Source organism: Bos indicus x Bos taurus, chromosome 20 (assembly GCF_003369695.1).
Source record: "Bos indicus x Bos taurus breed Angus x Brahman F1 hybrid chromosome 20, Bos_hybrid_MaternalHap_v2.0, whole genome shotgun sequence".
Lineage (NCBI taxonomy): Eukaryota > Metazoa > Chordata > Mammalia > Artiodactyla > Bovidae > Bos > Bos indicus x Bos taurus.
In genome coordinates, this window is record NC_040095.1 from 13,604,100 (window position 1) to 13,630,887 (window position 26,788).

The following is a 26,788-nucleotide window of genomic DNA, read 5'->3' on the forward strand; positions in this document are numbered from 1 at the left end:
CGACTTCACTTTCACTTTTCACTTTCATGCATTGGAGAAGAAAATGGCAACTCACTCCAGTGTTCTTGCCTGGAGAATCCCAGGGACGGGGGAGCCTGGTGGGCTGCCATCTATGGGTCGCACAGAGTCGGACACGACTGAAGCGACTTAGCAGCAGCAGCATACATATGTATATGTATATAATTTTTTTCTATTCTTTCCAATATGTTTATCATGGGATATTGAATATGGTTCTCTGTGCTGTATAGCAGGACCTTGTTGTTTATCCATTCTGTATAGAAGAGTTGACATCTGCTAACCCCCATCTCCCACTCTGTCCCCCCCGAACCTCTATCCTCCCACCCCTGGCAGCCACCAGCCTGTTCTCTATACCCATGATTCTGTTTCATAGATAGACTCGCTTGCATTATACTTTAGATTTCACAACCTAAAAGTGATTAAGTGATATTATTCCCTTGGACTGCAAGGAGATCCAATCAGTCCATCCTAAAGGAGATCAGTCCTGGGTGTTCACTGGAAGGACTGATGTTGAAGCTGAAACTCCAATATTTTGGCCACCTGATGCGAAGAGTTGACTCATTTGAAAAGACTCTGATGCTGGGAAAGGTTGAAGGCAGGAGGAGAAGGGGATGACAGAGGATGAGATGGTTGGATAGCATCACCAACTCAATGGACATGAGTTTGCGTAAACTCTGGGAGCTGGTGATGGACAGGGAGGCCTGGAGTGCTGTGGTCCATGGGGTTGCAAAGAGTTGGACACGATTGAGTGACTGAATTGAATTGAACTGATATTATTTGGTATTTGTCTTTCTCTTCTTGACTTATTTTGCTTAGTATAATAATCTCTAGCTGCATTCATGCTGATGCAAATGGCATTATTTTTTCTTATTTATAGCTGAATAGTATTCCTGTGCACCCCACTCCAGTACTTTTGCCTGGAAAATCCCATGGACGGAGGAGCCTGGTAGGCTGCAGTCCATGGGGTCTCGAAGAGTTGGACACGACTGAGCGACTTCATTTTCACTTTCATGCATTGGAGAAGGAAACGGCAACCTACTCCAGTGTTCTTGCCTGGAGAATCCCAGGGACGGGGGAGCCTGGTGGGCTGCCGTCTATGGGGTCGCACAGAGTCGGACACGACTGAAGTGACTTAGCAGCAGCAGCAGCAGTATTTCTGTGTGTGTGTGACATCTTCTTTTCCCATTCATCTGTTGGTAGACATTATGTTCTTTGATAGATTTTAAATACCAGATGTGAACCCTAAATAAAAAGAATACCACAGTACTTCCATTTTCTTATACATTTCAGTTTTAACATTAAAGTATAAAAAAAATGTGAATTCATTCTCTTGGATAATAATGTAATTTTATTGTGTGTAGAATATTAGTTTTTCCACATGAAATAAGATTTAAAATGATAAAAGTTATTGTTGTTAAGGAGACACACTGGGCAATAGAAAAAGCTGAAGAGAGTTTTTGCTTGAAACTGGAAAACACAACAGTCTGGGGAAAAAAAAGATATGAAAAAAGTACCATACGTTGCTAAGACCAAAAAAAAAAAAGAACCAAAACAAAACAAAAACAACAGCTTTAAGGACCGGAGATGATGACACGGGATGAATATGGGGGCGAGAGGGCCAGGCAATTGTCTCAGAAGGGAGGCTGGGATTTCCTGTGATGTTTAGGGTATTTTGCTTGACAATAATAATCTGAATTTTCTTCTGTGTCACTACAGCTCTTGATTTTTCCTGCTGTCTATAATTTGACTATGCAGCATAATATCTTTTTATTTAGCACAAAGTCCATTTGGATTAGAGAATGGAAAGGTTCTAATTTTGTCCCTGGCCGGCAGAGTCATACCTCAGTACATACTGGGAAACAATTAGAAGTCCTATGCAGATGCATACATTCCAAGTTAGTTTTTAATTAAAAAAATTTTTTTATTATCCTATTTTGCTTTCCTCATTGAGTAGACTCCTAGAGGAAAAGTAAGTATATAAGTTTCCTGGTTTGCAAATTCGAATTTAGGCCCACAGGAAAGAGAGCTAAAGAGCTCCAAAGGCTCGCTTAAAATCACCAGATGAAACAAGTCGCAGAGGGGCCTCCTCCCCATGGCTGGGCTGAAGCACACGTAACACTGGAGCGGCCGTCCTCACAGACTCCTGCGCAGAATCCACTCACTTCCGGGGGCTTCTGGACTTTTTATGCTTCAGTTCAGCTCTCTTCCTGCAGCACTTGAGACAGGCCTTTGTGACAATTTACCTGCCACTTCAGGTGAGGAGCAGAGTAAAGGAGGCAAAGACCTTGCTGTTTACTAGAAACCCGAGAAGGGAAAAATAATCTTAGATTTGCTTAGTGTTCTAACTGGTAAACATGACAATCTTATATGCTGAAGTGGAAATGAACCTCTAAGCCAAGATCTCAAATACTCTAACATGAGATTAAAACTCGTAATATATATACATTAGGCCATTTCAGCTAAAACTCATTTTTTGGTACTCTCTGACTGGACATCAGACAGGAAAGACTAAACCAATTTGAAGAACATTAATCAAGTGTGGCGGAAAGCTGGAAATCATGAGGCCTGAAATACAAAGATACATGCATTACTGAGGCATAGTCCCCTGGCCCGGAGGTATGCAGGCAAAGAGGTCACATTTTACTGGGAGACAGAGAGTTAAAGTGGATGCAAGGCTCTGAGAGAATATTTATCAGAGGAACGTGATGATTCATTTATCAGCTGAGAAATCCCAAGTATAAAACTTCGAGATATAAGAAGGATCAAAGTAGATAATGTGTATGATTCAATTAAAAAATTCTTAGCCCTCTTACATTATATTATCTAGATTATAATTGTAAAAAAATCAAATTGGATTCATATGAAACTTTTATAAAAAGAAATCACATCCATTTTTATGAAAGTTTATAGTACAATTATTTTCTAACACATCTTTTCTTAAGTCACAGTATTTAGAATTCCATTTACATCTGTATAATTTTTCAAATTAAAAAACAAAAGGAAGTTAATAGAAATCTACATTTTCATCTGCAAAACTCCCTTCAGTTTCCAGGCCAGTAACACGTGGTAATGTCGCTTGTCCTCCAGACATGGATGGCTCCCAAAGAGCCCCAGTTCACGGAGCAGGCAGGCCTCGGCTCATTAGAAACGCTTTTTGGTTTGGCTCACGTGTCAAGAAATTTTGGAGCATGTCCATGCCGTCCAGAGATCCCCCAGGTTTCAGGATCAGGTTTCTGTATTTCATTCCAACCTAATAAAATAAAGCATGCCTAATAATTCATGGTTATAGCAATTTTCCAAATCTCTAGATGCAAAAGAGAGGAAAAAAAGGGACTTTAGCTTTACTCTGGATGTTCTCCTTCCCCTAGACTACAGCTTTGTAGTATTTATTTACTTTGGTAGCTAAGAGATCTGGAGCTTAGACCTCCGGTCTTCCACACTTCCCTTTATTACTGTCTTGTCTCCTTAGATCCTCAGCAGCATGCTGACAATATGAGCAAACAGACAAACAAAAAATAGCCAAATGGAAGCTTGAACAGTCTTCTATTTGCTACCCCATCTAAAATATGATTTCGAAAGAGTTAGCAAAACAGGAGTTCAATTAGGCTACAAACAGGGATTGTGTGTACCTGGAAACAGTAGCCCAGCTGCTGCTGTCAAAACAGTTTCTGCTATATCTTTATGAAGGCCTCATAAAAAAAACTCTTCTTCCTTATGGGTGGGGGTAAGGCCACAACCCATGTCCCGTGGTGGAAGGTAGATACTTTTGTGGGCTCAACACGAGGAAGGAGGACCTTTGTAAATTTGCTGGGGACAAGGTCTAGAAGTTTAAAGCATACAACAGTTCCTCTGCCTTTATTTACACAAATACACAAGCAGATAAAGTGAAAGAAAACAACTGAAATTCAGTATCGGCATTATTCAATATTTTCACTTCCTTTTCACTGTCCTTTTGAAAGGCAAGACAATTCAATGAAGCTTAAGTCTAAATCTACCTATAAAATAGTTCAGGGTTAATTTGCAAATTTATATCCATTAAATCATTTGAACAGCTACTAATAGCCTCCCTGAGTACATAAATAGCTTGAGAATTTCCAGAAACAAAAGTAACCTCATTTTTGACTTATGACAATGATTCTGCTTGGTACAACCATCAGAGATGTCTAGTCAAACTGTTAAAGAAAATAAAATGTTGATGAAGGAAATCTACCAAGTTAGATACAAAACTACTTAAAGTCCTACAAGGGTCACACACACAAAAAACAACTTTTCAGGTTTTGATTATAAACAGAAATCATCTGAAACTTATTAATGATCTATAAGCACACAGCTAACCTCATAGATGAGTCTTAATCAGGAGTAAACAATTAGTGAAATGAAGTTACTTTCCATAAACTCTAGAGAGCACTGTCCAGTAGAAATATAATGTGAGCCACATGTATAACTTAAAAATTTCTAGAAATCATGTTTAAAAAGAGAAGAAAATAGGTAAAATTAATTTTAATATTTTATTTAAACCAGGAGGTCTATAATATTATCCTTTCAACAAGTATCAATTATTCGGATTTATTTTTTGTGGTATGTCTTCAAAATCTAGTGTGTTTTTTACATTTACAGCAGATCTCAATTCTTCAATAGCACCTGGCCACATTTCAAGAGCTCAGTAGCTACCTGTGGCTACTCTACAGGTCTGAGGCCTAGAATGTAAGAGATCAACACGAGAGGGGCTTGTTGAACAATGTTCTAGTATGACACTGAAGAAGCGGTAGCAACCTTGATGCCTTATTTACAGGTTTTGAATAAATTCTCTTAAAAAGGAGGCACCTGCAATCACTGATAACGGACTTCCTGAAAACCCTGGTAGTGACAGGTTAGAGCTAGGTTTAATTTTCTTGAGAAAGAAAAAAAAAAGATGTGTCATTTCTTGTTTGTTCTGGAGCAATTAATTACTGTTTCAATAGTGATCTAGATCCTAAAACATGAGTGTAACTAACTAAACCTTACCTAATCCACTGATTTAACACTGGTAAAATTTAGAGACGTTGGGCAATGAAAGAAAGGGAAGGGGTAAGCTGTACTGGGCTCAAGATCTCTGATCTGCTACTTTTTAGAATAATAAAGTCTGTAATAAGAATAGCCATCATTCGCATTTTAGGTTCTAGATCACTATTAAAACAGTAATTAATTGCTGCAACCAAGCATGAAATGACATATCTTTTAAACTGTCATTACCAGGATTTTCAGGAAGTCCATTATTAGTGATTACAGGCCCCTCCTTTTTAAGAAAATTTATTCAAAACTTATAAATAAGGCCAGAAGGTTTCTACCACTTCTTCAGTGTCATACTAGAACACTGTCTAACAAGCCCCTCTAAGGGTCACCTGATGTTCTAGGCCCCATACCTATAGAGTAGCCAACAACACAAGGCAACTCTGCACATGGACATCACCAGATGGTTAATAGTGAAATCAGACTGATTATATTCTTTGTAGCCAAAGATGGAGAAGCTCTATACAGTCAGCTAAAACAAGACTGGGAGCTGACTGTGGCTCAGATCATGAACTCCTTATTGCAAAATTCAGATGTAAATTGAAGAACGTAGGGAAAACCACTAGGCCATTCAGGTATGACCTAAATCAAATCCCTTATGATTATACAGTGGAAGTGAAATAGGTTCATGGGACTAGATCTGATAAACAGAGTGCCTGAAGAACTATGGACGGAGGTTCATAACACTATACAAGAGGCAGTGATCAAAACCATCCCCAAGAAACAGAAATGCAAAAAGGCAAAATGGTTGTCTGAAGAGGCCTTCCACATAGCTGAGGAAAGAAGAGAAGCAAAAGGCAAAGGAGAAAAGGAAAGATATACCCATCTGAATGCAGAGCTCCAGAGAATAGCAAGGAGAGATAAGAGAGCCTTTTAAAGTGAACGAGGCAAAGAAATAGAGGAAAACAATAGAATGGGAAAGACTAGAGATCTCTTCAAGAAAATAAAAGATACCAAAGGAACATTTCATGCAAATAAAGGACAGAAATGGTATGGACCTAACAGAAAGAGAAGATATTAGGAAAATGTGGGAAAAATACACAGAAGAACTATACAAAAAAGATCTTAACGAACTGGATAACCATGATGGTGCGATCACACACCTAGAGCCAGCCTCCTGGTGTGAGGTCAAGTGGGCCTTGGAAGCATCAGTACAAACAAAGCTAGTGGAAGTGATGGAATTCCAGCTGAACTAATTCAAACCCTAAAAGACGATGACGTTAAACTACTGCACTCAATATGCCAGCAAATTGGGAAAACTCAGCAGTTGCCACAAGACTGGAAAAGGTCAGTTTTCATTGCCCCAACCAAGGGCAATGCCAAAGAATCTTTAAACTACCACAAGTGCATTCATTTCACATGCTAGCAAAGTAATGCTCAAAATCCTTCAAGCTAGGCATCAAAAGTATGTGAACCGATAATTTTCAGATGTACAAGTTGGATTTAGAAAAGGCAGAGGAACCAGAGATCAAATTGCCAACATCCGTTGGATTAAGAAAAAGCTAGAGAATTCCAGAAAAACATCTACTTCTGCTTCTTTGACTATGATAAAGCCTTTGACTGTGCAGATCACAACAAACTGTGTAAAATTCTTAGAGATAGGAAAACCAGATCACCTTACCTGCCTCCTGGGAAACCTGTATGCAAGTCAAGAAGTAACAGTTAGAACTGGACATGGAACAACAGACTGGTTCCAAATTGGGAAAGGAGTAGGTCAAGCCTGTGTATTGTCACCCTGCTTATTTAACGTCTATGCAGAGTACACCATGCGAAATGCTGGGCTGGATGAAGCACAAGCTGGAATCAAGACTATTATATTATATTAATAACCTCAGATATGCAGATGATACCACACTTATAGAAGAAAGCAAAGAGGAATTAAAGAGCTTCTTAATGAAGGTGAAATAGGAGAATGAAAAAAACAACATTCAAAAAACAAGGATCATGGCATCCGATCCCATCACTTCATGGCAAATAGATGGGGAAACAATGCAAATGGTGACAGACTATTTTCTTGGGCTCCAAAATCACTTCAGATGGTGACTGCAATCATGAAATTAAAAGATGTTTGCTCCTTGGAAGAAAAGAAATGATCAACCTAGACAGTGTATTAAAAAGGAGAGACATTACTTTGCCTATAAATGCCTGTATGGTCAAAGCTATGGTTTTCCAGTAGTCATGTACAGATGTGAGAGCTGAAAAATAAAAAAGGCTGAGTACCAAAGAATTGATGCCTTTGAACTGTGGTACTAGAGAAGACTCCTGAGAGTCCCCTGGACAGCAAAGAGATCAAACCAATCAATCCTAAAGGAAATCAACCCTGAATATTCACTGGAAGAACTGATGATGAAGCTGAAGCTCCAAAACTTTGGCCACCTGATGCGAGGAACTGACTCACTGGAAAAGAACCAGATGCTGGGAAAGACTGAAGGCAGGAGGAGAAGGGAACGACAGAGGATGAGGTGGTTGGATGGCATCACCAACTCAAAGGATGTGAGTCTGAGCAAACTCTGGGAGACAGTGAAGGACAGGGAAGCCTGGTGTGCTGCAGTCCATGGGGTCACAAAGCGTTGGACACAACTGAGCAACTGAACAACAGCAAATCAGTAGGTGGGGTGGTGTGGGGGAAGGAAGGGCTGTTCTCCCTGGGTGAAGCAGTATAGGAACTTAGAAAATGTTAATTAAATTGATCTGAACATAAAAATAATTTAAGCCATTTATTATGGAAAAATTTTCAATACATACTAATAGTTGAGACCAGAGTACAGTCAACCCTCTTGAACCTATCATGCAGCCTCAATTATTAGTATTTACCTGCAGAAATTCTTCATGCTCAAGATCTGAGAGTCTTTTAAAAAGGCGTATTTTATTGCACAACTATAGGAAAAATAATGAAAATTTGAAGTTAAAAAAATCGCCAAAATGTGGACATCTGCCAGAATATTCTCGTTTTGCACCGAGAACTGTAACTATGGACAGTGAAGAACAGCGAGGTTTAGAGGGGCTGCGCGCTGCTCTGAAGAGCCGGTTCTCATCTCCCTTGCTGGTAAAGTCACTGTACAGCTGGGCACTGTTTATAGTCTCACAGTACGTGGCTCAGAACAGCACAGGTCCTCCCCTGCTTACAGCTCCACACAACTTGATTCAATTTCCTGAATTACAGAGCAATGGTCTCTTAATAGTTTCATTTCCCTGGCAATGAAGTTTGGAGAAGAGTTTAAGAGTCATTTTGGTAATAGGATCTTGCTTTTCTTTAAAAAAAACAAAACAAAACAAAACAAAAAAACAGTTAAGTGAATTTGTGTGTTAGGAAGGTATTGGTTCCCTGGGTGAGAGAAGGCTGTCTGGGAGACAAATGCTACAGGTGGACAGAGTCTGTGGTGTGAGTGGTTGTCCTCTGTTTATATAATGGAGGAACCATAACTGTGAGCAAAGCAGGAAGAGAAACTCTAAGACAACCACTAGAAACGTCCATGCTTGAAAACCCCTGCAGGAGGGTCTGTATAGAGTAAGCGCTCCTGTTAGTCATTCAGGGAAGGGAAAATTATCATCGGTCACACCTCTGTGGTTTTGCTTCTGGAAGGTTAACATGTATCTTTTGGCAACTGTGTAAATCCTCTGTAATACTGATGGTTTCTTTCTTTTTTAAAAAATATGTTCAGATTTCTTTATTTTTGTCTGCTCCCCACAGCATGCAGGATCTTAGTTTCCCAAGCAGGGATCGAACCTGTGTCCCCTGCAGTAGAAGCACAGAGTCTTAACCACTGGACCACCAGGCAAATCCTCAACACTGATGTTTTTTAAAGCAAGATCAGGAATTTGGAATCAGGCCCAGGTTAAAATCTTGGCTTCATCCTCAGCTATGTGGCCTTGGGCCTTAGTTCCCTTATCTGTAAGGTGGGAATATGCCTACCTCCCTCAGTATATGAGGAATCTGAGTGATGGTTTTAGCACCTTTCCTGCTCCCTAGAATCCTTCCTGCTAGATCGTGGTATTCAACAAACCTGAGTCGTCATCTACATCTCCTTTCATTTTCTTTCTCATACTATCCCTAAGTTCAGTTACTCATATATAGTCAGGGAAACAGATGTGTTCCTGTTTCAGCATTTCCTTAAAATTAGTTCTGTCTCCTAATAAAGCTAGAAAAAAGCACAAGAGACTTCATTTCCACTATTAGTATAAAATACTATACTAAGTATACTAGTATTCTATAGTGTATACTTAGTATACAACAGTATACTAAGTGGACTTCCCAGGTGATGCAGTGGTAAAGAATCTGCCTGCCAATGCAGGAGACACAAGAGAGGGGTTTCAATTCCTGGGTCAGGAAGGCCCCTTGGAGTAGGAAATGGGAATTCATTCCAGTATTCTTACTCGAAAAATTCCATGGACAGAGGAGCCTGGGGGGTTACAGTCCATGGGGTCACAAAGAGTCAGACATGACTGAGTCTGACTCAGGAATACTAAGTAGGAGAGACAAGGCACTTACTTTATGCAATAATCTTGAATTAGCTGCTCAACCATGTCTGACTCTTTGTGACCCCGTGGACTGTGGCCTGCCAGGCTCCTCTGTCCATGGAATTCTCCAGACAAGAATACTGGAGTGGGAAGCTATTCCCTTCTCCAGGGGATCTTCCTGACCCAAGGATGGAACCCGGATCTCCTTCATTGTAGGCAGATTCTTTACCATCTGAGCCACCAAGGGAAGCCCTTATGTGTGTGTTAGTCGCTCAGTTGTGTCCGACTCCTTGTGACCCCATGGACTGTAGCCCGCCAGGTTCCTCTGTCCGTGGGATTCTCCAGGCAAGAATACTGCAGTGGGTTGCCATGCCCTTTCCCTTTCTTTGAGTACTCATAATTATCTGAGTGAAGGACACCCATCGTTTACGAGAACACATAAATGGGAAGCAGTCTGGGTCTCGTGCCACCTCTGGCTTCTCTGCAGGAGCACACGCAAGCTCCCCCGGCCTTCCAACCCTCCCTTCCTCCTGCTTCCTGTGACTGTGTCTAGGCAGTAGAGCCCGGTGTCCCCTCCTGCTCTGAGTAGCAGGCATCAGGCAGACAGCATCTGCCCAAGGACAAGCGATGACAGCCAGGCGCCTAACAGGCTCACCAGTCCGCTTTACACTGGATATTGAAACCTGTCCTTCCATAGCTCATCTGTATACTTCTTCCCCACAGCACTTCCTTTGTTATCTATGAGTGAGGGTGCGGAGGTTATGAGTGGGAAAAAGAATACCTTTGACGACAAACAGGAAGGAGGGAGAAGGTGAAAGACTGGTGTTGCTAGTCAGAGAGAACAGCGTCGGAATCGCCCCTTGACTCCAAGAGGTCATCAGGAAAACTTCAGCGAAGTTTCAATTTGTGAGGAGGGATGAGTAAATATTTATGGGGAGGGAGGAGATCTGGAGAAAAAAAGGGCAGCCTGGCCAGTCCCGTGTATTAGGGGAACAGATGAGAGGAAGCAGGTCGGGGAGCTGCCAGTTGGGTCCAGCAATGTAAGTATTTCGGTACAGAGGATGAACACCAAGATGAATAAAACAGTTCCTATTACAAAAGCCTCATAATCCAGAAGGTGAGATAAAGAAATAGACAATTAGCAAGGCAGATTACTAGAGTTCTAACAGAAACACAAAGAAGGGCTGGAGGAACACAAAAAGGAAGAAAAACTGCTTCCAGCTGGTTGGAATTCAAGGCTTAGAAGGTCTGGCGTTGTAAATATTCAAGAAGTAGGTTGGACATCAACCCCATTTCCTTCCTTTTTCCCTTAAATCAGGCAGAATTTAATGCTGTTAGAAAAAGTTGAAGTGTAAGAAAAATTAGCTTTGGGGTGGTAGGTCAGAGAAGCTGAAATTTAATCCATTTGTAAGGCCCATCAGGAGAGGAAATTTCATGTTCTCTCTTAGCAACGCATTTAAGCAGAAATTGGGCCTAGGCCCTGGAATCCTTAGTTTTATAATACACTTTATCACGTAATTTTCCTCTTTAGTTTTTTAGCTGTATCACACGGCATGTGGGATCTCAGTTCCCATCTGATCAGGGACCAAATCTGTGCCCCCTGCAGTGGAAGCATGGAGTCTTAACCACTGGACCACCAGGCAAGTCCCCGTCACGTAATTCTTCTTCCTGTTTAGCCAAGATTCTTTATATGTTTCTCTGTCCATTATTGTATGTAAGATCTAGGTGCTTCCTTATGGCACTGTGGACAGTTATACTTCACTATCTTTGACTTTCTCAGTATTCATTTCTGCATGTGATACTTGGCTGTAATCTTCTTCACTAATGGAAAAAAACAAAGCTTAGCAATTACTCTAAATGCAGAAGAGGAGGAACATAATTCTAGCTTAACAATGTAATTGCCTTTGAATCTGCATGTCTATTACTTTTTAGGAAATTTTCCCACAATGAAGTTGCATTATAAAAAGAAATGGCCCTTGTTAAAATGCCCTCATTCTTTCAACCCTACGATTAGCTGCTGGATTTTGAAACCACGTTTCGGAACCTTAAAGGGATCCTGAAAGAGCTCCTAGAGTTTGCTGGGAAACTGTTACTCCCAAGTAGCTCCCTTCCATAGTTATTTAAGAGATGAGTTGAAAAAGTAAAAGCTAAAGATACTGTTATATTTAACAAACTATACAGTTAAGATGAAGATCATAGAAAATTAGAGATAAAACCAGAGGTAGCGAACTTTCAGGCTATTTCAGCTAAGGAGCCAGTTCTAAACCTTTGATAGAGGCTATCAAACAACAGTACTATAAAATATTTTGCTGCTAACACGTAGGGCACAGAAGACTGCAGGCTTATATTCGACCCCTCCTACTACTGTTTTCCCAGTAAGTTGCACACTTTCTGCGGTTCTGCTTGTTGAAATCTAAAATGGTTCTCAGACCCCAGGCTTTGCAGGATGCTAAGAGGTTACAGAGGTGAGGCCTGGAGATGTTCTTCTGTTGATACTAATGACCATGAACAATAATGTCAACAATACGTGATCTTTCAGCTCCCAGCCTCTCTAGAGCTTGGGGACTAAGAAAAGCAGGTACTGACTCCTTGAAGCATTTCTCAAAATGCTCCAAATATATGTACTGGGGAGGGTGAGGGGTCTTGAGACAACAGGACTGTATGATATATTGTGCCTGCTCTGATTCCCACAGCTTCAAATTCAGTACTTCTTCATAACACAAAAATTCTTTCCCTTCAATGACATAGTTGTAATAATGACAGAAGCTTCTGTAGAACAGGATTGTTATTCCAAAGTGTTAGTTTTTAAATAAATGGATATCTGAATTGAAGAGTGTGAGGGTGCGTGCAGTGGATTCTTCTTGGCCTCTGGAGCCGGACTCACTATTGCTGTGACAGCAGAGGAGCAGGAAACGACATGATGTTCCAGAGTATTTAACAGGAAGGAGAAAAGAAGGGATTAAGGCCAACTTCCTGGCATAAGACGAGTAATAATACATTGCACAGCGGAATCTAGAATTTCAGTCCAACTTAAAACAGGTTTTGACACCACAAGGCAACTCCAGGTTGTATGGGATCTTGCTTCCTCCACGTTCAACCCTGCCCTTTTGTCTGAATTAAGAGCAGTCAGGCTGCCTGCCAAGCAGTGAAGCCTGAGAAGAAAGGAGGCACACAGACGCATGATGGCAGGGATCCCTCCTGCCGGAACTGCGAGTTCCTTGGGATCCACTGGAATCAGTACTTTGGCTGTTACTGTGACAGCTGGAAGAGGAGAGGAGGCAGTGGAGGCTCCTGAAGGTGTGGTCAAGTGAGTGGAGCAGAGATGAAAGAGGTGATGTAGTACTTGCGCCAGGAAGCCTCGCCAATGACTTAGGAGCCAGTGGAGGTCACAATTGTACGCTTACATACCTGGACCTTGTGTCTCTTTAAACACGGTTTTCTGATTTCTACAATAATCCATGCTCTATGTAAAAATAAGGAAAGCTCTACAGAAAGTACAGGAAAATACTGAACAATCATAAACTTACCAAAGATAATAACTGACAATATTTTGATGTACTTTTTTCTAAATGCATATTTTAAAATCAGAATTCACATTCTATGGTACAAAATAGTTTATAACCTGATCTTGTTATTCTGTAAGATAATTATATTAAACATTCCAGACACAAGAAAAAGCTTATTGAGACTGTTTATTCCATGCCCAAGTTCACTCTTCTGTTCAGAGGATGGAAAGATCACTTCTGGTTTCAGTGATCTGGAAGACTTCATAAATGAGTGGCCGTTTGAATAGGGCCTTTATGAACGGCAGAGTTCTGGAGAGGCACAGACAAGGAAGGCATAGATTTTAGGTGGAAGAAGTAGAATGAATAAATTTGTGAAGGAGGAAAGACCCAAGGGAATACAGAAATCTGGCTGCCAGGCTGAGAGTTCTGGGAAGTACAGACGGGATCTGTTTGCTTAGCTAAGGGCTGTGACAAAGACAGGAATACCGAGAAGCAGGAATAAAACAAGACAAAAGGTAGATGAGGGCCTTTGAGAGTTGGCGACTGGATCATCAGTGGTTACTCTGGAGGGCAGGGTAACAACTTTCCAATTCAGTTGGTGGAGGCAAAAGCCTGGAAGCAGAGGTGTGCAGAAACTGTTTCTTACACCAAGACAGTAGGCTGTGAAAGCAAGAACGACTGAGTGGTAGCACTGAGATTATCAGTCAGTGGTAAGTTTTTTTCCTGAGATGGTAAACCAGTGAGTCTTAGTATCACAGACCCATCTTCTGAGACTGGAGGGAAGAAGTTAAATATTGAAGATGAAGGTACTCACTTTCAATGCTCTTAATGTCCTTAGTAGTGAGGACAGAGCATCTGCTGAAAGGGAGACAGGTGGTGGGGACCCCAATTAGGGAAGTGAGCAGGACTGTGAAGTTACACTGGGGGTCCAGACACCTGGACTCTGCAGCGGGGCATCATATGGAGCCTCAGGATATTCTGCAGAAGGGGAATCTGAACCCCAAGGGTACCATCTCTAAATGAGATGGTAGAGGAATCCAGGGCTGGACACTGGCTGAAGGTCATGCAGAAGTCAGGGTATTTATGAGAACAAGCCAGTGACTGATTGTTCTTTAAGTGGAGTTGCCAGGGGATGGAAGGAGACTTGCAGGGACCTAATAGCCTGGGTAGGATGGATGGACGATGAAGGGATTGGAAAGGCTAGGGAATAGGATGTAGGTACTCTGGAGGTGGTGTGTTGGGAGTGAAAGCTGGCGAGAAGGGATGGTGGTCTACATCACACCTGTTATTCAGTGCTCATGTGTAAGGTAGTATGCAATCCAGAAACACAAAGTTTTGAGAATAAGTCAGTTGAAATACACACAGAGAATCTGATTTTGACACTTTGCTCTTCTAATTTCTGCATCAAACAGAATGAAAAACACACTGGAATATTATCAGGCCTGGAAATAACCTGACAGCTGAGTCTTCAACAAGAACGGAGACAGAGGGACTGTAACTCAGGAAGGTTTGGCTGGCAGCCACCTGGCAGTCAAGTCGCTGCAAACGGGAAGGAACGGCTCAGGTTAATGAGGCAGCTTAAATTACTCAAAGGCATTTAGGTTACAAACTCTGTGTTGTAGGTGGCGTGTACCAATCACAGAAAAAAGGCTGACTTCCACAGAAAATGTATAATGAAAGTATGTAGAGTGTATCAAAATGTAGGCAGATCATTTATATCAGGAAGGAGTTTACTTTCTTTCCCAACCTATAAAACGAAAACACTGTACAGCACATGTCAAAACTAGCAGCTATAAATGCTCAGATGCATAAACAAAGCTTTGAATTTTAATTATGCAATATAATGGAATGCTAGTAAGCAAGAAAATACAGTAGGCTTTTTTCCCCCAAACTTACAGAATTAATCACCTACAGAAAGCAAATGTATGATGTGTGATGATGTGAGAAGATGCTAGACTTTTAAAGTTAAAAGTTGTTCCCAGATCTCTTACTCTCAAAATCTAGGTGTAAAAAATATTTTACACTAGGAGTTAAGGGGGACAGGACAAGTACAGAAGTAATAAAAGGAGGGAAAAAAAAAACACAATACAATACCTCAGGATTCATTATCCCTTCTTTTTTAAAACAGCTGTAAAACATGTCCATGGAAAACACTTCACTCCAAAGATATCCATAATATTGGCCATCATACCCCCCAGCCAAATGTCCAAAAGTTGCTGGCATATTTGTGCCTTTAAAAAAAAGATACATTTCAAACAATGTGATGTCAGATGTTAAATACCAGGTTCTCAGCTAGCTACGGCTTCCCTATGGGGAGTCCAGCTGTGGGAGGGGACAGTGCCAGGTCCTTGATCTAGTCACCTCTGGCACTCCCAGGGCTTATGGGTGTCCTTGGCCAAGATGTTTACAAACTTCTCTCCTATGACAGCTCCACCTCAGAGCTGGTTTCGGCCCTACGCTCTGGAATGCCTAACGATAGTTTCAGAGGCTTCGTCCACACCCAACAGACAACTCAGTCCTTTCTTGTCCCTTAGACACATATGTCTCTTATATATATTCTAATAATATTGAGCCTTCTCTTTGTCACACCCATTTATATCTGAAATGGGTCAGAATGGTACTTGAGGTTCATAATTACTGAAAAAGAACTCTTTACCTGAAAAGCTATAAAAAGGTCTTGCCAATTCAATCTACCTCCAGGGCTACTTTACAGAAAGGATTCTGTCAAAGAGGCCTGAGGCCCAAAGTTGCTGTTCATGTACTAGATCACAAAAGGAAGAGAGGGGCCTGGGCCTTTATTATCACTAGAAATGTGACTGACTCCATTAGACAACAGTTTCTTTGATTGAAAAAAGTCACCTTTCCAGCTGTGTTTACATGCACAGCTACATGGTTGCTTGAAGTCAATAAATACAAATGTAACGTGTTTGTCTGACCATCTCTCACCCACTCACACGATTCTCATAAATCATATCAGGTTAGAGAGTCAAACTGCCTGAACTGACCTCGGAAGCAGAATCAGACACAAGGTAGAAGTTTGTGCCCTTCTCTAAATGTCCCTCCTGCCAGTGTCTGACTGCAATCCTACAGAAGTCTCAGGGCACACAGGGAGGGCGGGGCCAGGCCATGTTGCCAAACTGAATGGCTTTCTCTGCTCTGGGTGGAGGCCAATTGCTCACGCCTGATTACACTAAAATGCTGCAGAGCTGGAGCCGCCTTCCCTTCAAGCACATTTGGATAGGATAACTCATAAGGACAAAAGTATGCTTATCTGAAAGTCATGGCCTGGTTTCAGAAATCAGAAATAAATTACATTAGGTACTCTGCCTGACACCCTCTGCCTTCTCTAGCAGTGTGAAGTATGCCCTGTGCTTCCCAGGAAGGAGGAGCCTGCGATAAGTATACGTACATACCTGGAGTGGCTGCAACACCTAAGATTTCTGTGCAGTATTTGGCATATTCACTTGCAGCATCCAGCGCAGTGTTGGTGTGGAGAGACTGATCAACTTTGCTCAAAACAATCTGGCGTAAGGTCAGGAGACCTAATAACATAAGAATGTTTGTGCATGTTTGGGAGAAGAGAGAACTACATGTTCTAATATCACAAGATCAGAGATTTCATAAACGGATTCTAACAGTGTTCATTATAAGGTCGGAGCAAGACACCTCATTCTATTTAAGATTTAAAAGGAGATGCATCTTTTTTTCTTGGATAGAATTCCAGTGTTCAGTATTCCAACATGCTTAGTGGCTTTCCCACCTCATGTTAACACTCTGGGGTGCTATCATTACAAAAGAGGAAATAAGTTCTATAGAAGAAGATGCCAGCAGGCCCCTTGCCTTCTGGGATGGCCTACACTCTGTCTGTGGAGTGTGTTTTTCTCTCGGCTTTTCTCACTTTCTGACATGACCCTAGGCCCCGGAGCCGCTCTTGCTTTTTCAAACGGTCCACATTCTGTCTATGGAAACTGTATTTCTCTAAATAAATCCACTTCTTACCTAAAAAAGATGCCACCAATTCTCCATGAAGCAATTCTAATTTATTTTCTAAAATGGTAAGTCATACCTGTGTTGACTAGTCTAGAAGCAACAAGCTTTTCAAGCAGATCATCTGTAATAGGGCTTCCATGTCTATAATGCTTCGACAGCCTTCGGAGGGAATCAGCGTCCCACACCCAGTTCTCAAGCATTTGTGATGGCACCTCTACGAAGTCAGTTTCCACGTTTGTTCCGCTGAATCGTGCAAAGTCGGTCTAGAAAGTAAACATAAAAATCTTTTTTAAAAAGCAGTGAATGAAAATTACATATATGATGATTTATAATCGACTCACTAAAACTTAAGTTAGAATCAAGAGTCAACTGCCTCTTTGAATGAAGGTTAAGATAACCTCAAATTTAAATGAAAGTAAAACAAGTAGCCAAGCAGCCTGAAAAACAGTCCCCAAATATCTACATTAAAATAATATTTCATTCTTCTGAATCACAGACACACTTGAAATAATCATCTGGAAATCATAACTGAAAAAAATTAGTTTAAGTTAAAAGAAACCTTAAGCTTTGAAAGTAAAAATATTTTAAAAGAATTTCCCAGGAACATCCCTGGTAGTCCAGTCATTTAGGACTCAATGCTTTTACCACCAAGGGCGAAGGTTTAATCTCTGGTTGGGGAAACAAAGATTATGCAAACTGAGCAGTGTGGCCAGAAAAAAAAGCGTTTCCCATTAAAACTGAAGAGATTCATAATCTAAGACAATCTCTCCCTAGTTCCCCTTGCTTTTTGCATATTTTTGTTTACTCAGTACACGCCTTTCTGGAGTATTTATCAATCTAACTACTCAAGTTTTCATCAAAATCACTTAAGGAGTGAAATTACAACATTATAGACTGATATCCCTTTCAGGTGTATGATATCTTGTGCTTTAAGCTTTAAACAAGTGTTTCTAAAACAACCATATTGTAGAAAGCCCGAGCTGTAGCTCTCAGATTGGGTAGAAGACGTTACCTTAAAACAAGAAGCCTCTACAGTAGGAGTTAGCATTGTATAATAATTGGTAAGTGAGGTGAGTTTAATGTAGCTATAAGAAAAGAGAAACAAAGGATATACTCAGAAGTTAAAGTACCCCTTGTAAAAATAAAGGACTTATTCTGAGTTAAGTGTTAAAAAAAAAAGTTTTCTTTAAAAAAGGAAAGTTTAGTAAATTGTTGAATCAGATGTCAGGAAAGCTCTTAACCAGAAAGATGGGAATTCACTAGACAGGCTGGTGTTTTTCAGCCTTGACATCATCCAGAGAACTCACGTAAAATTGCTGTTGGCAGAGGAATACTTAGCATTTACCCAGCTGGGTCAGCTGCAGAATGGGGGTGATTCTGCTGCCTTCCCCTGAACGTCTGTCCTGCTTCCCTCTTTAGATGCTTCGCATCCCAGTCTTCTCTCCCTGACTTCATCATCCCCAGGGCTCTAAATGGAAGGAAGGGAGAGGATGGGGCGTCACCAGTGGAGGAGGCAGCAGATGGGCCATTCTGCTTTTGGCCCAGGGCAGAGGCACAGATGTCAATGCCATCTCACATTCGGCCTCCCTCTCTTTATGCAAAAAAATGTTTTGCTTGACTTCCTATTATGGCTGTGCTGATTCTAGATATGAAGAGCCACAAATACTGACGTGCCAAGGGAAACTAAACTCACTGGGCGATGGAACTGGGTAACCTCTGTGTGAGGACATTCTAGTAAAAATTCTTACAGGGAAAAAGTCAAGGGCTCTAGAAAAACTGAATGTGTTTGCCTCTTTCTTGTATATAATCTTCTAAAAATAACTACAGCCTACACTATAGAGAAAATAATTGTATACAATAATTATAATAGCCAACATCTATTGAGACTTTACTATGTTAGGTATTTTGCTAGGTTTTTTCATGGATTATCTGATTTAACTTCCAAAACGATTGTATAATAATCGCAATCTCCATTTATGGGATGAGGAAATTGAGGCATACTGAGATTAATGGTAGAACCTGGATATTAAATCAGGTGGTCTGAGTCAGAACCCCAACTTCAATCATGGATACTATAATACCTCTCTCTGTTACAGAAAAAAAAGTTAAATTTATGATTTTACAAAATGGTGAAATCATTTTGGATCTAGTCTTATATCAAACTTGCCTTTATGTGAAGAGTAAAAGTGAAGTGTTAGTGTACTTGCTTAAAAACCTGATTTCCTCTAAGTACTGGAAGATTTTCCAAAGATCAAACGTGACATTGAAGTGTAAAGGCCAGCCTTTGTAACCATCTATCCTGGATTTGGGATTCTGTAATACTAACCGCATAACTTTCTAAAGATGGTATCTATACCTGCAAAATAAGTACTAACAGAAAATTAGGACAAAATTACACCATCAACTATTACTATACAGTATTTTGACTAAAAAATAAATAAATTTTGTACAGCCTGCATGTGTGAACATTTTTTGGTTAGTATTTGCTGGGGAGAGGGCAAATCCACCCCAAACAACAATAAAATGTATGTGTTAGTGGCAGTGCTCCAGAATGCAGAAAAACATGAACAAATGAGTAAGTCATGAGTTAAAATTGAAGAGAAGTAACACTAGCTCCGTCACGCAGAGTAGAAAAGAGAGGGCTTATTCTCTCTGAAGCCATCCTGTAGCTGGGGAAAGACCACAGCCCATGAATGAACAGATCAACAATGTCTTCTAAAGAACAAAAGGAAATGTTTGCTAGGAGTAAAAGCTAAAAATAACTCTACTGCTTACTAATTTCCTGAAAGTCATGCCGTTTCTCTGTGTGCCCTTTGGGCAAGATCATTTAAATATTTTTCAAATGAGGAGGACAAAGAACTTATAACATTCAAAAGCTCAATTTCCCTACAAATAGCTAAATTTGAAAAGGAAAGGAATCCACAGTCAGTCACTGTGTCCATTCACAAAGAAACCGTGGGTAAGCCTAAGGAATCGGCAGCCTGACGGGGGCCTGGTGAGCAAAACAGCCTGGCTTTGAATGATATCACTTTCTGATGACCAACAAATGTCACTCCCACCCTAGTTTTCAACTATGAGTTCCAAAGAGCCCAAGAAGTGTTTTCTAGTTTTCAACACGAATAATTCAATGGTGTTGAATATAGATCTCAGGAGCCTTATTGCTACAGGAAATACTTTGACAATAAAAGCCTAGAAAACAACATAAACTTAGATTCCTGTTTGGTTAGAAGTTTTTGAGGGGAAGAAAGCTGTCTAAAACTATGAGATGCTACAGACAGTCGTTTCTCAATGGATATAACACAGTGAGACCTGGAGCAAAATGATATAAACTAAAGCTCAACAAGTTACGTGAACCTTTGTTATATTTAAGGACCAAATCTTATATAGGCTATTATTCTAATTAAGAGACTCACTTGTTGTTTTTAGCATTTACAACTAAAGTGTTATTTTCATGAAAGCAAATCTCAACTCAAAAAAAAAGGCAGTTGCTGAAATCAATAGGTGTACTCTGTTTAGGGAAAAGAACAGGGCTCAGGAGAGTGGACTCTGGCTGTCTGAGGTGATCCCCTAATGATTTCCTAGCAGTCAGTCCATGTCCTGACCTGTCTGATCCAACCCTAAATCCAGGGATGATGAAGTTTAAGAAATAAGGCATTAAAAAAAGAAAAGTACCACTGTCTCCTAGGCTTTTCCATAAACAGAGGGTTAAAGGTCATACTTTTAACTTTGCATATACCTAGCAATCATTGGCAATAATAATAGTAATAAAGAGAACCTGAATAACATGTTGTTAACTTTCACAACAGCCTTACCGTTCCCCCCGTCAGTATTACCATCATCATTTAAGACATATAAAACAACACATTGTCTACAGAAGTCTTTTTTTTGGCTGTGTTGTGCAGCTTGTGAGATCTTAGTTCCCTGACTGGGGATAGAGCTCAGGTCCCAGCAGTGAGAGCGCCAAGTACTAACCACTGCACCACCAGGAAATTCCCTACAGAAGTCCTGAATACTGCAACTTAAATTCACATGTTTATCCTCAAACTGGCTATGTCTTCCTGACTACTATTTCTTTTACATAAAGTACTTCTTTGGTGGCACTAGTGGTAAAGGATCTGCCTGCCAATGGAGGAGACATGGGTTCGATCCCTGGGTTGGGATGAACCTCTGGAGAAGGGAATGGCTACCCACTCCAATATTCTTGCTTGGAAAATTCCATGGATAGAGGAGCCTGGTGAGCCACAGTCCACGGGGTCTCAAAGAGTCGGACATGACTGAGCGGCTGAGCACTCCACTCCATTCAAACTCAAATGCTGAGAACAACCTTATATGTATGAATCCCTTATTAACAACTGTACCTCCAAAATCCAGCACATGCTCAGAAACTTGTGGATAGTCAATTAATCTTTGTGAAATAAATGAAGGTGTGAGGAGAACTCAAATGCTGAGAACAACCTTATATGTATGAATCCCTTATTAACAACTGTACCTCCAAAATCCAGCACATGCTCAGAAACTTGTGGATAGTCAATTAATCTTTGTGAAATAAATGAAGGTGTGAGGAGACTGTTTCTGTAGGAAGCCCAAGCCGTAAACAACCCTAAGAGATTTCTCTTGGTCTTATACTTGACCTGACCTCTTAGCTCCCAACCCAACATCATCTCTCTACTTTGTCTTCTCTCAATACTCAATCAGTAAATCAGTATATAATTTATATCATTTTACTTAATAATATTCTGATTTTAATTTTTTAATTCTTACATTTCATACCCTCACACTTTAGGCATTCCAGTATCTTTTGAATCCCATTCTATCGTATCTAGTACAACATGTCAGACCCAATAGATAACTGTTTCTAAGGAGTCAATAAAACATTTCTCTTTTATTTATTTTTCACATTTCTCTTTTAAACATATTTTTCTAATTATTTTTCAGAAATCACACACAGAAAACACAGTAAGGAAATAAAAAGAAATAAGTCTCCAAAGAAAATAGACGATGTTGTATGGCATCTCCTTTGGTTCATGACTTCAGCATTTATTCTATGTACATATGTCTATGTGCTCATATATGTATAAACACACAAATATTCAAATAACAAAAATGGATCCTGAAAGAAATTGCTTCCAACACTGACATTGGAAACTATAACAGGCTGCAGCATTGGGAGCAGGGAGCAGAGGCTACAAGGTTGTTGATAGGTGTTCAGTGGACTTCAGGACTGAGACCTAAAAGGTCAACTTACACAAAGGGAAATGTGGAACTACATAATCTCATCATTCCACACACATTTACAGGAGATTGATTTAGATGGAATTCGATAGAAGAAACTCAGAAAGAAGTCCATCCAACAGGAATCCATGCCTGGGAGCCCAAATTCAGACCCCATGACATAATGCTGTCTCCATCACAAGGATGGGGGTGCAAAGAATAGTTACAAGCAATCAAATAGAGGGGTAAGGAGCAGGGTGGTTAGATCCGGGGTGAACATTTAACTTTCCTAAGTCTTAGTTTTTTTCCACTTGAAAATGGGGGCAATACAGCCCATTCCAGTATTCTTGCCTGGAAAAATCCCTGGACAGAGAAGCCTGGTAGACTGCAATCCATGGGGTTACATGACTGAGCACGCATGCATGATGGGGGTGGAGGGAGGTGGGTTGGTAGCAATAAACTAGTAGAACCAAAAAAAAAAAAAAGAAAGAAAATGGGGGCAATAAGAGTATAGTAATAGAAGTAGACTGGTCAACCCACTTCTGAGCACACTGTATGTATAAAATTAAAGAATGAATGTAAGGCACTGACTACAATGTCTGGCACATGGTCAGTTCTCAGTAAATCTTGGCTGCCATCATTCTTCCTGGCCTGCCCAGTATAGTCTTGGCTGGTCTGATCAAGCCTCTCCTTAGCTTCCTCCAAGTACCTATTCCTTGGTGTTAATGCTGAAGATAAATGGACCCAGATTTCCTTTCCACCTCTGCCAATACTCTAAATTGCTCAAACTGGGGAACTCCCTGCTGGTCCAGTGGTTAAGACTCTACCCTCTCACTGCCAAGGGCCTGGGTTCAATCCCTGGTCAGGGAACTAAGATCCTGAAAGCTGTACGGCACAACCAAAAAAAAAAGATACTTTTAAAAAACAAATAAATGAATAAACAAAGTGCTCATTCTGCTCTAGCTCTAGGAATCAAACTTCTAAGTAGGCAGGAATCATTAAAACAAAACAAAAATACAAATGCGATGGTTTCCAATCACCTTCCATAGATCTTCACCCAATACCCATGGAGGGTAGGCATTTGTGAACTCTCTTAAATCTGAAGTGACAGTGCTTTTCTTCATGGCAATCTTTATAACCTTCTTAAATTATGACCTGTGCGCTACTTATTGATTTCAAAAGAGTTGAATTATATATAAGCATAGTTACAAGAACACTTCTGATATGTATGGCACTTTATTCTTTTCCAAGTACCTTTTCACACATTATTTAATCACATCAGCACTCCAGGGAAGTATATATGAGAACTGTTGTTGTTCCCATTTTATGAGTAAGAAAAAAAGAGACGGCTCAAGGAGGTTGAAAGTGAAAATTGCTTAGTTGTGTCTGACTCTTTGTGACCCCATGGACTATACAGTCCATGGAATTCTCCAGGCCAGAATAATGGAGTGAGTAACCTTTCCCTTCTCCAGGGGATGTTCCCAACCCAGGGATCGAACGCAGGTCTCCCGCATTGCAGGTGGATTCTTTACCAGCTGAGCCACAAGGGAAGCCCAAGAATATTGGAGTGGGTTGCCTGAAAAACGTGCCAAAAGTCAAACAGCCAGGCCCACAAATACATGAATGATTTTTTAATCCAGTACTCTTTTTATAACACTAGGGTGCTTCCTAACTGATATAGACCATGTTTATTTAAAATAGTGTGTAATCCAAAATATTTAAAGCAGAAAAAATATTAGTTTTTAGATGAAGTTGACAGATTATTTGAAATGTGAAGTTTTTCTTTCACTTTAATAAGGCTTTATTGGATTCTTATGTGTTGCTTTAAAATAATGATCTCTAACAGTCCAAAATTCACTATTGCTCTTAATGCACAACCAATACAGACAGCACAATGGAAGCTGTTAAGAAGCATTAATCTCTTCTACAGAAGTTCAAAAGGCCAGCAATTACTGACAGCCCAAACCACAATAAAGCCATGAAACAGGAACAGATACTAGAGATGCCACCTCCTGACTGCTATTGTCAAAATTATCTACCCTGTAGTGTAAACACAAAGACATGAGTGAAACTCATCTCCTGAATGATGAGATAGTAGACACCTTGAACTAGTTCATCTACATGTTTGAAAACTGGATGTTCCTGCTGACCTATTTAAATATTACTATGACAAGCTCTAGCAAGCTCTTTTGGTCATCAAACTTGCAAACTGCCAGCCTGGAGAACTGAAACATTTGGCTGCCATATCTTAAAAACAATCTACTGAATATATATGGCAAATTAATAAATTCACTATATATTTCTCAGATAAGTCAGAAGTATTACTGCACATAGAAACTATTATACTCCTTTTTCATTTCCATCTATTTTAGGTCGGTACAAAAGGTTTTAAAATCATTATAAAGCTGCAAATATGTGGATCTCTGTCTGTGATTTTTAAGACAAAAGCAATGATCACTGGTTTCAAATACATTACTTTAAAAGATCTTAACATATTATAGGACATTTGAAAGGATTAACAAACAAGAGATTTTTCAAAGAAAATCTCATTAGGAGATGACCGAACAAGGGATTGTACTAATACACTATTCATCTGTATGACACATTTTATGTTCATGAAGGAGGTTAGGCAAAGTCTTTGAATATAGTCTACTGTTTCAAGAGATATCATTCACCATCAGTATATCAGTATATATACTGATTCATATATATTTATTGTTGTTCAGTTGCTAAGTTGTGTCTGACTCTTTGCGACTCCATGGACGGCAGAATACCAAGCTCCTCCGTCCTCCTCTACCTCTGAGAGTTTGCTCAAATACATGTCCATTGAGTCAATGATGCTATCTAACTATTTCATCCTCTGCCGCCCCCTCCTCCTTTTGCCTTCAATCTTTCTCAGCATCAGAGTCTTTTCCAATGAGTCGGCTATTTACCAATTCATATATAGATAGATAGTTGTCACATATAATTATATACATGCATACATAGTTCATTCATATATATGTATGTATATATATGAACGGAGAAGGCGATGGCACCCCACTCCAGTGTTCTTGCCTGGAGAATCCCAGGGATGGGGGAGCCTGGTGGGCTGCCGTCTGTGGGGTCACACAGAGTCGGACATGACTGAAGTGACTTAGCATAGCATATATATGAAACATACACATATTTCATTCATCAGTATATATATACATACTGATTCATATATATTCATAAGCATGTTGAGTCGCATATATAATTATATATTTATATATAGCTCACCCATAGACGTGTATATATATTTCAGTCATGAGTCACAGAACTTTAAAATGAAATAGAATCAAGAAATTTATTTTCCAGTACTAAAGTGGGTATTTCAAAGGATCAAAATTAACATAAGAAACAGTGAGAATAACAGAGTAGTAGAGAACTGCTTTGTGAATATATGATAAGCATATGATATTAAGGTTAAATGAGGGTCGTGTTTCAAAATAAGAGCATGCATCAAAAGCACAGAAAACCCTATTTGACAATCAGTATTATTTTAATAAATGTGATTAAGACACCAAACGACTTCCTCATGAGATCATTAGCTGATAATTAACATCCAAACAAAGGAGGAAATAGTTGTTAGCTTGGAATTCAGTATGACCTAGGCTTTAGGGGGTTAGCAGACCTTTGAAATTCCATTTAAAAATTTGGTTGCGTAAATTTATGTCTATTTTTCTTGAAGAGATTTCTATAGCTTAAATCAGATTTTCATAGGTTCTCAGATCCAAAGAAGATCTACTGTTTATCTAGGTACAAGTACATACCTGGATCTTAGATAATCTAAGTCACATAAGTCTGAAATTAAGAAAAATATTTGACTTTTCCAAATTATTCATAAAAATGTTTTAGAAAAATGGAATCTAGTTTTATTCTACTTAAAGGAAATGCTGGTCATAGAATGGACACTGATGGAAAATAAATATTTCAGGAACCCTATTGCTGTGAAAATAGACTTTAACATTATCTAAGGAAAAAATTTATGTTATTCTGAAAGCTTTATTTTCTTTGGATTAAATAGAGAGTAGAAATGGCTGTATTAGTATAGCAGGATTTATTTATCTGAATAGATTCATATCCTATTCCCCTCTGCTTTTTAAAAATAGAACATGGAAGTACCAGGAAGTAAAGACAAAATGTTGAAAGAACTAAATAGTTTTTTTTTTTTTTCTTTTAACAAAAGTGATAGTAGTTTTCTCGAAAAGAATGGGTACATTTTTGATTATTACAATGATTAGGGGCTACTCTGGAGAAGGAAATGGCAACCCACTCCAGTATTCTTGCCTGGAGAATCCCAGGGACAGAGGAGCCTGGTGGGCTGCTGTTTATGGGGTCGCACAGAGTTGGACATGACTGAGATGATTCAGCAGCAGCAGCAGTAGGGGCTACTCTAGGTGTGGGATGCTGAATGTCCAGCATTGAACTGCCATCAGGACAACGTGCTATTTATAAGCTACCCAATCTATGGTATTGTGCTATATTAATAGCACTCTTAAGACAAGTGGCTATACTACTCTTGGTCTTGAATT

At 39.9% G+C, this 26,788-nt stretch overlaps 1 protein-coding gene across 1 annotated transcript in view; it reads right to left on the reverse strand.

Annotated features, from left to right (window-relative positions):
- Positions 1-1,346: 1,346 nt before the first annotated feature.
- NLN (neurolysin) overlaps positions 1,347-26,788 on the reverse strand; it is a 98,228-nt gene continuing 72,786 nt past the window's right edge. The window contains exons 9-12 of the mRNA XM_027519946.1: positions 17,098-17,284; positions 16,445-16,573; positions 15,126-15,262; positions 1,347-3,268 (exon numbers count right to left, since the gene is read on the reverse strand). Of these exons, the coding sequence (XP_027375747.1) occupies positions 3,134-3,268; positions 15,126-15,262; positions 16,445-16,573; positions 17,098-17,284 (588 nt within the window). The 3' untranslated portion in view covers positions 1,347-3,133. The remainder of the gene's footprint in view (positions 3,269-15,125; positions 15,263-16,444; positions 16,574-17,097; positions 17,285-26,788) is intronic.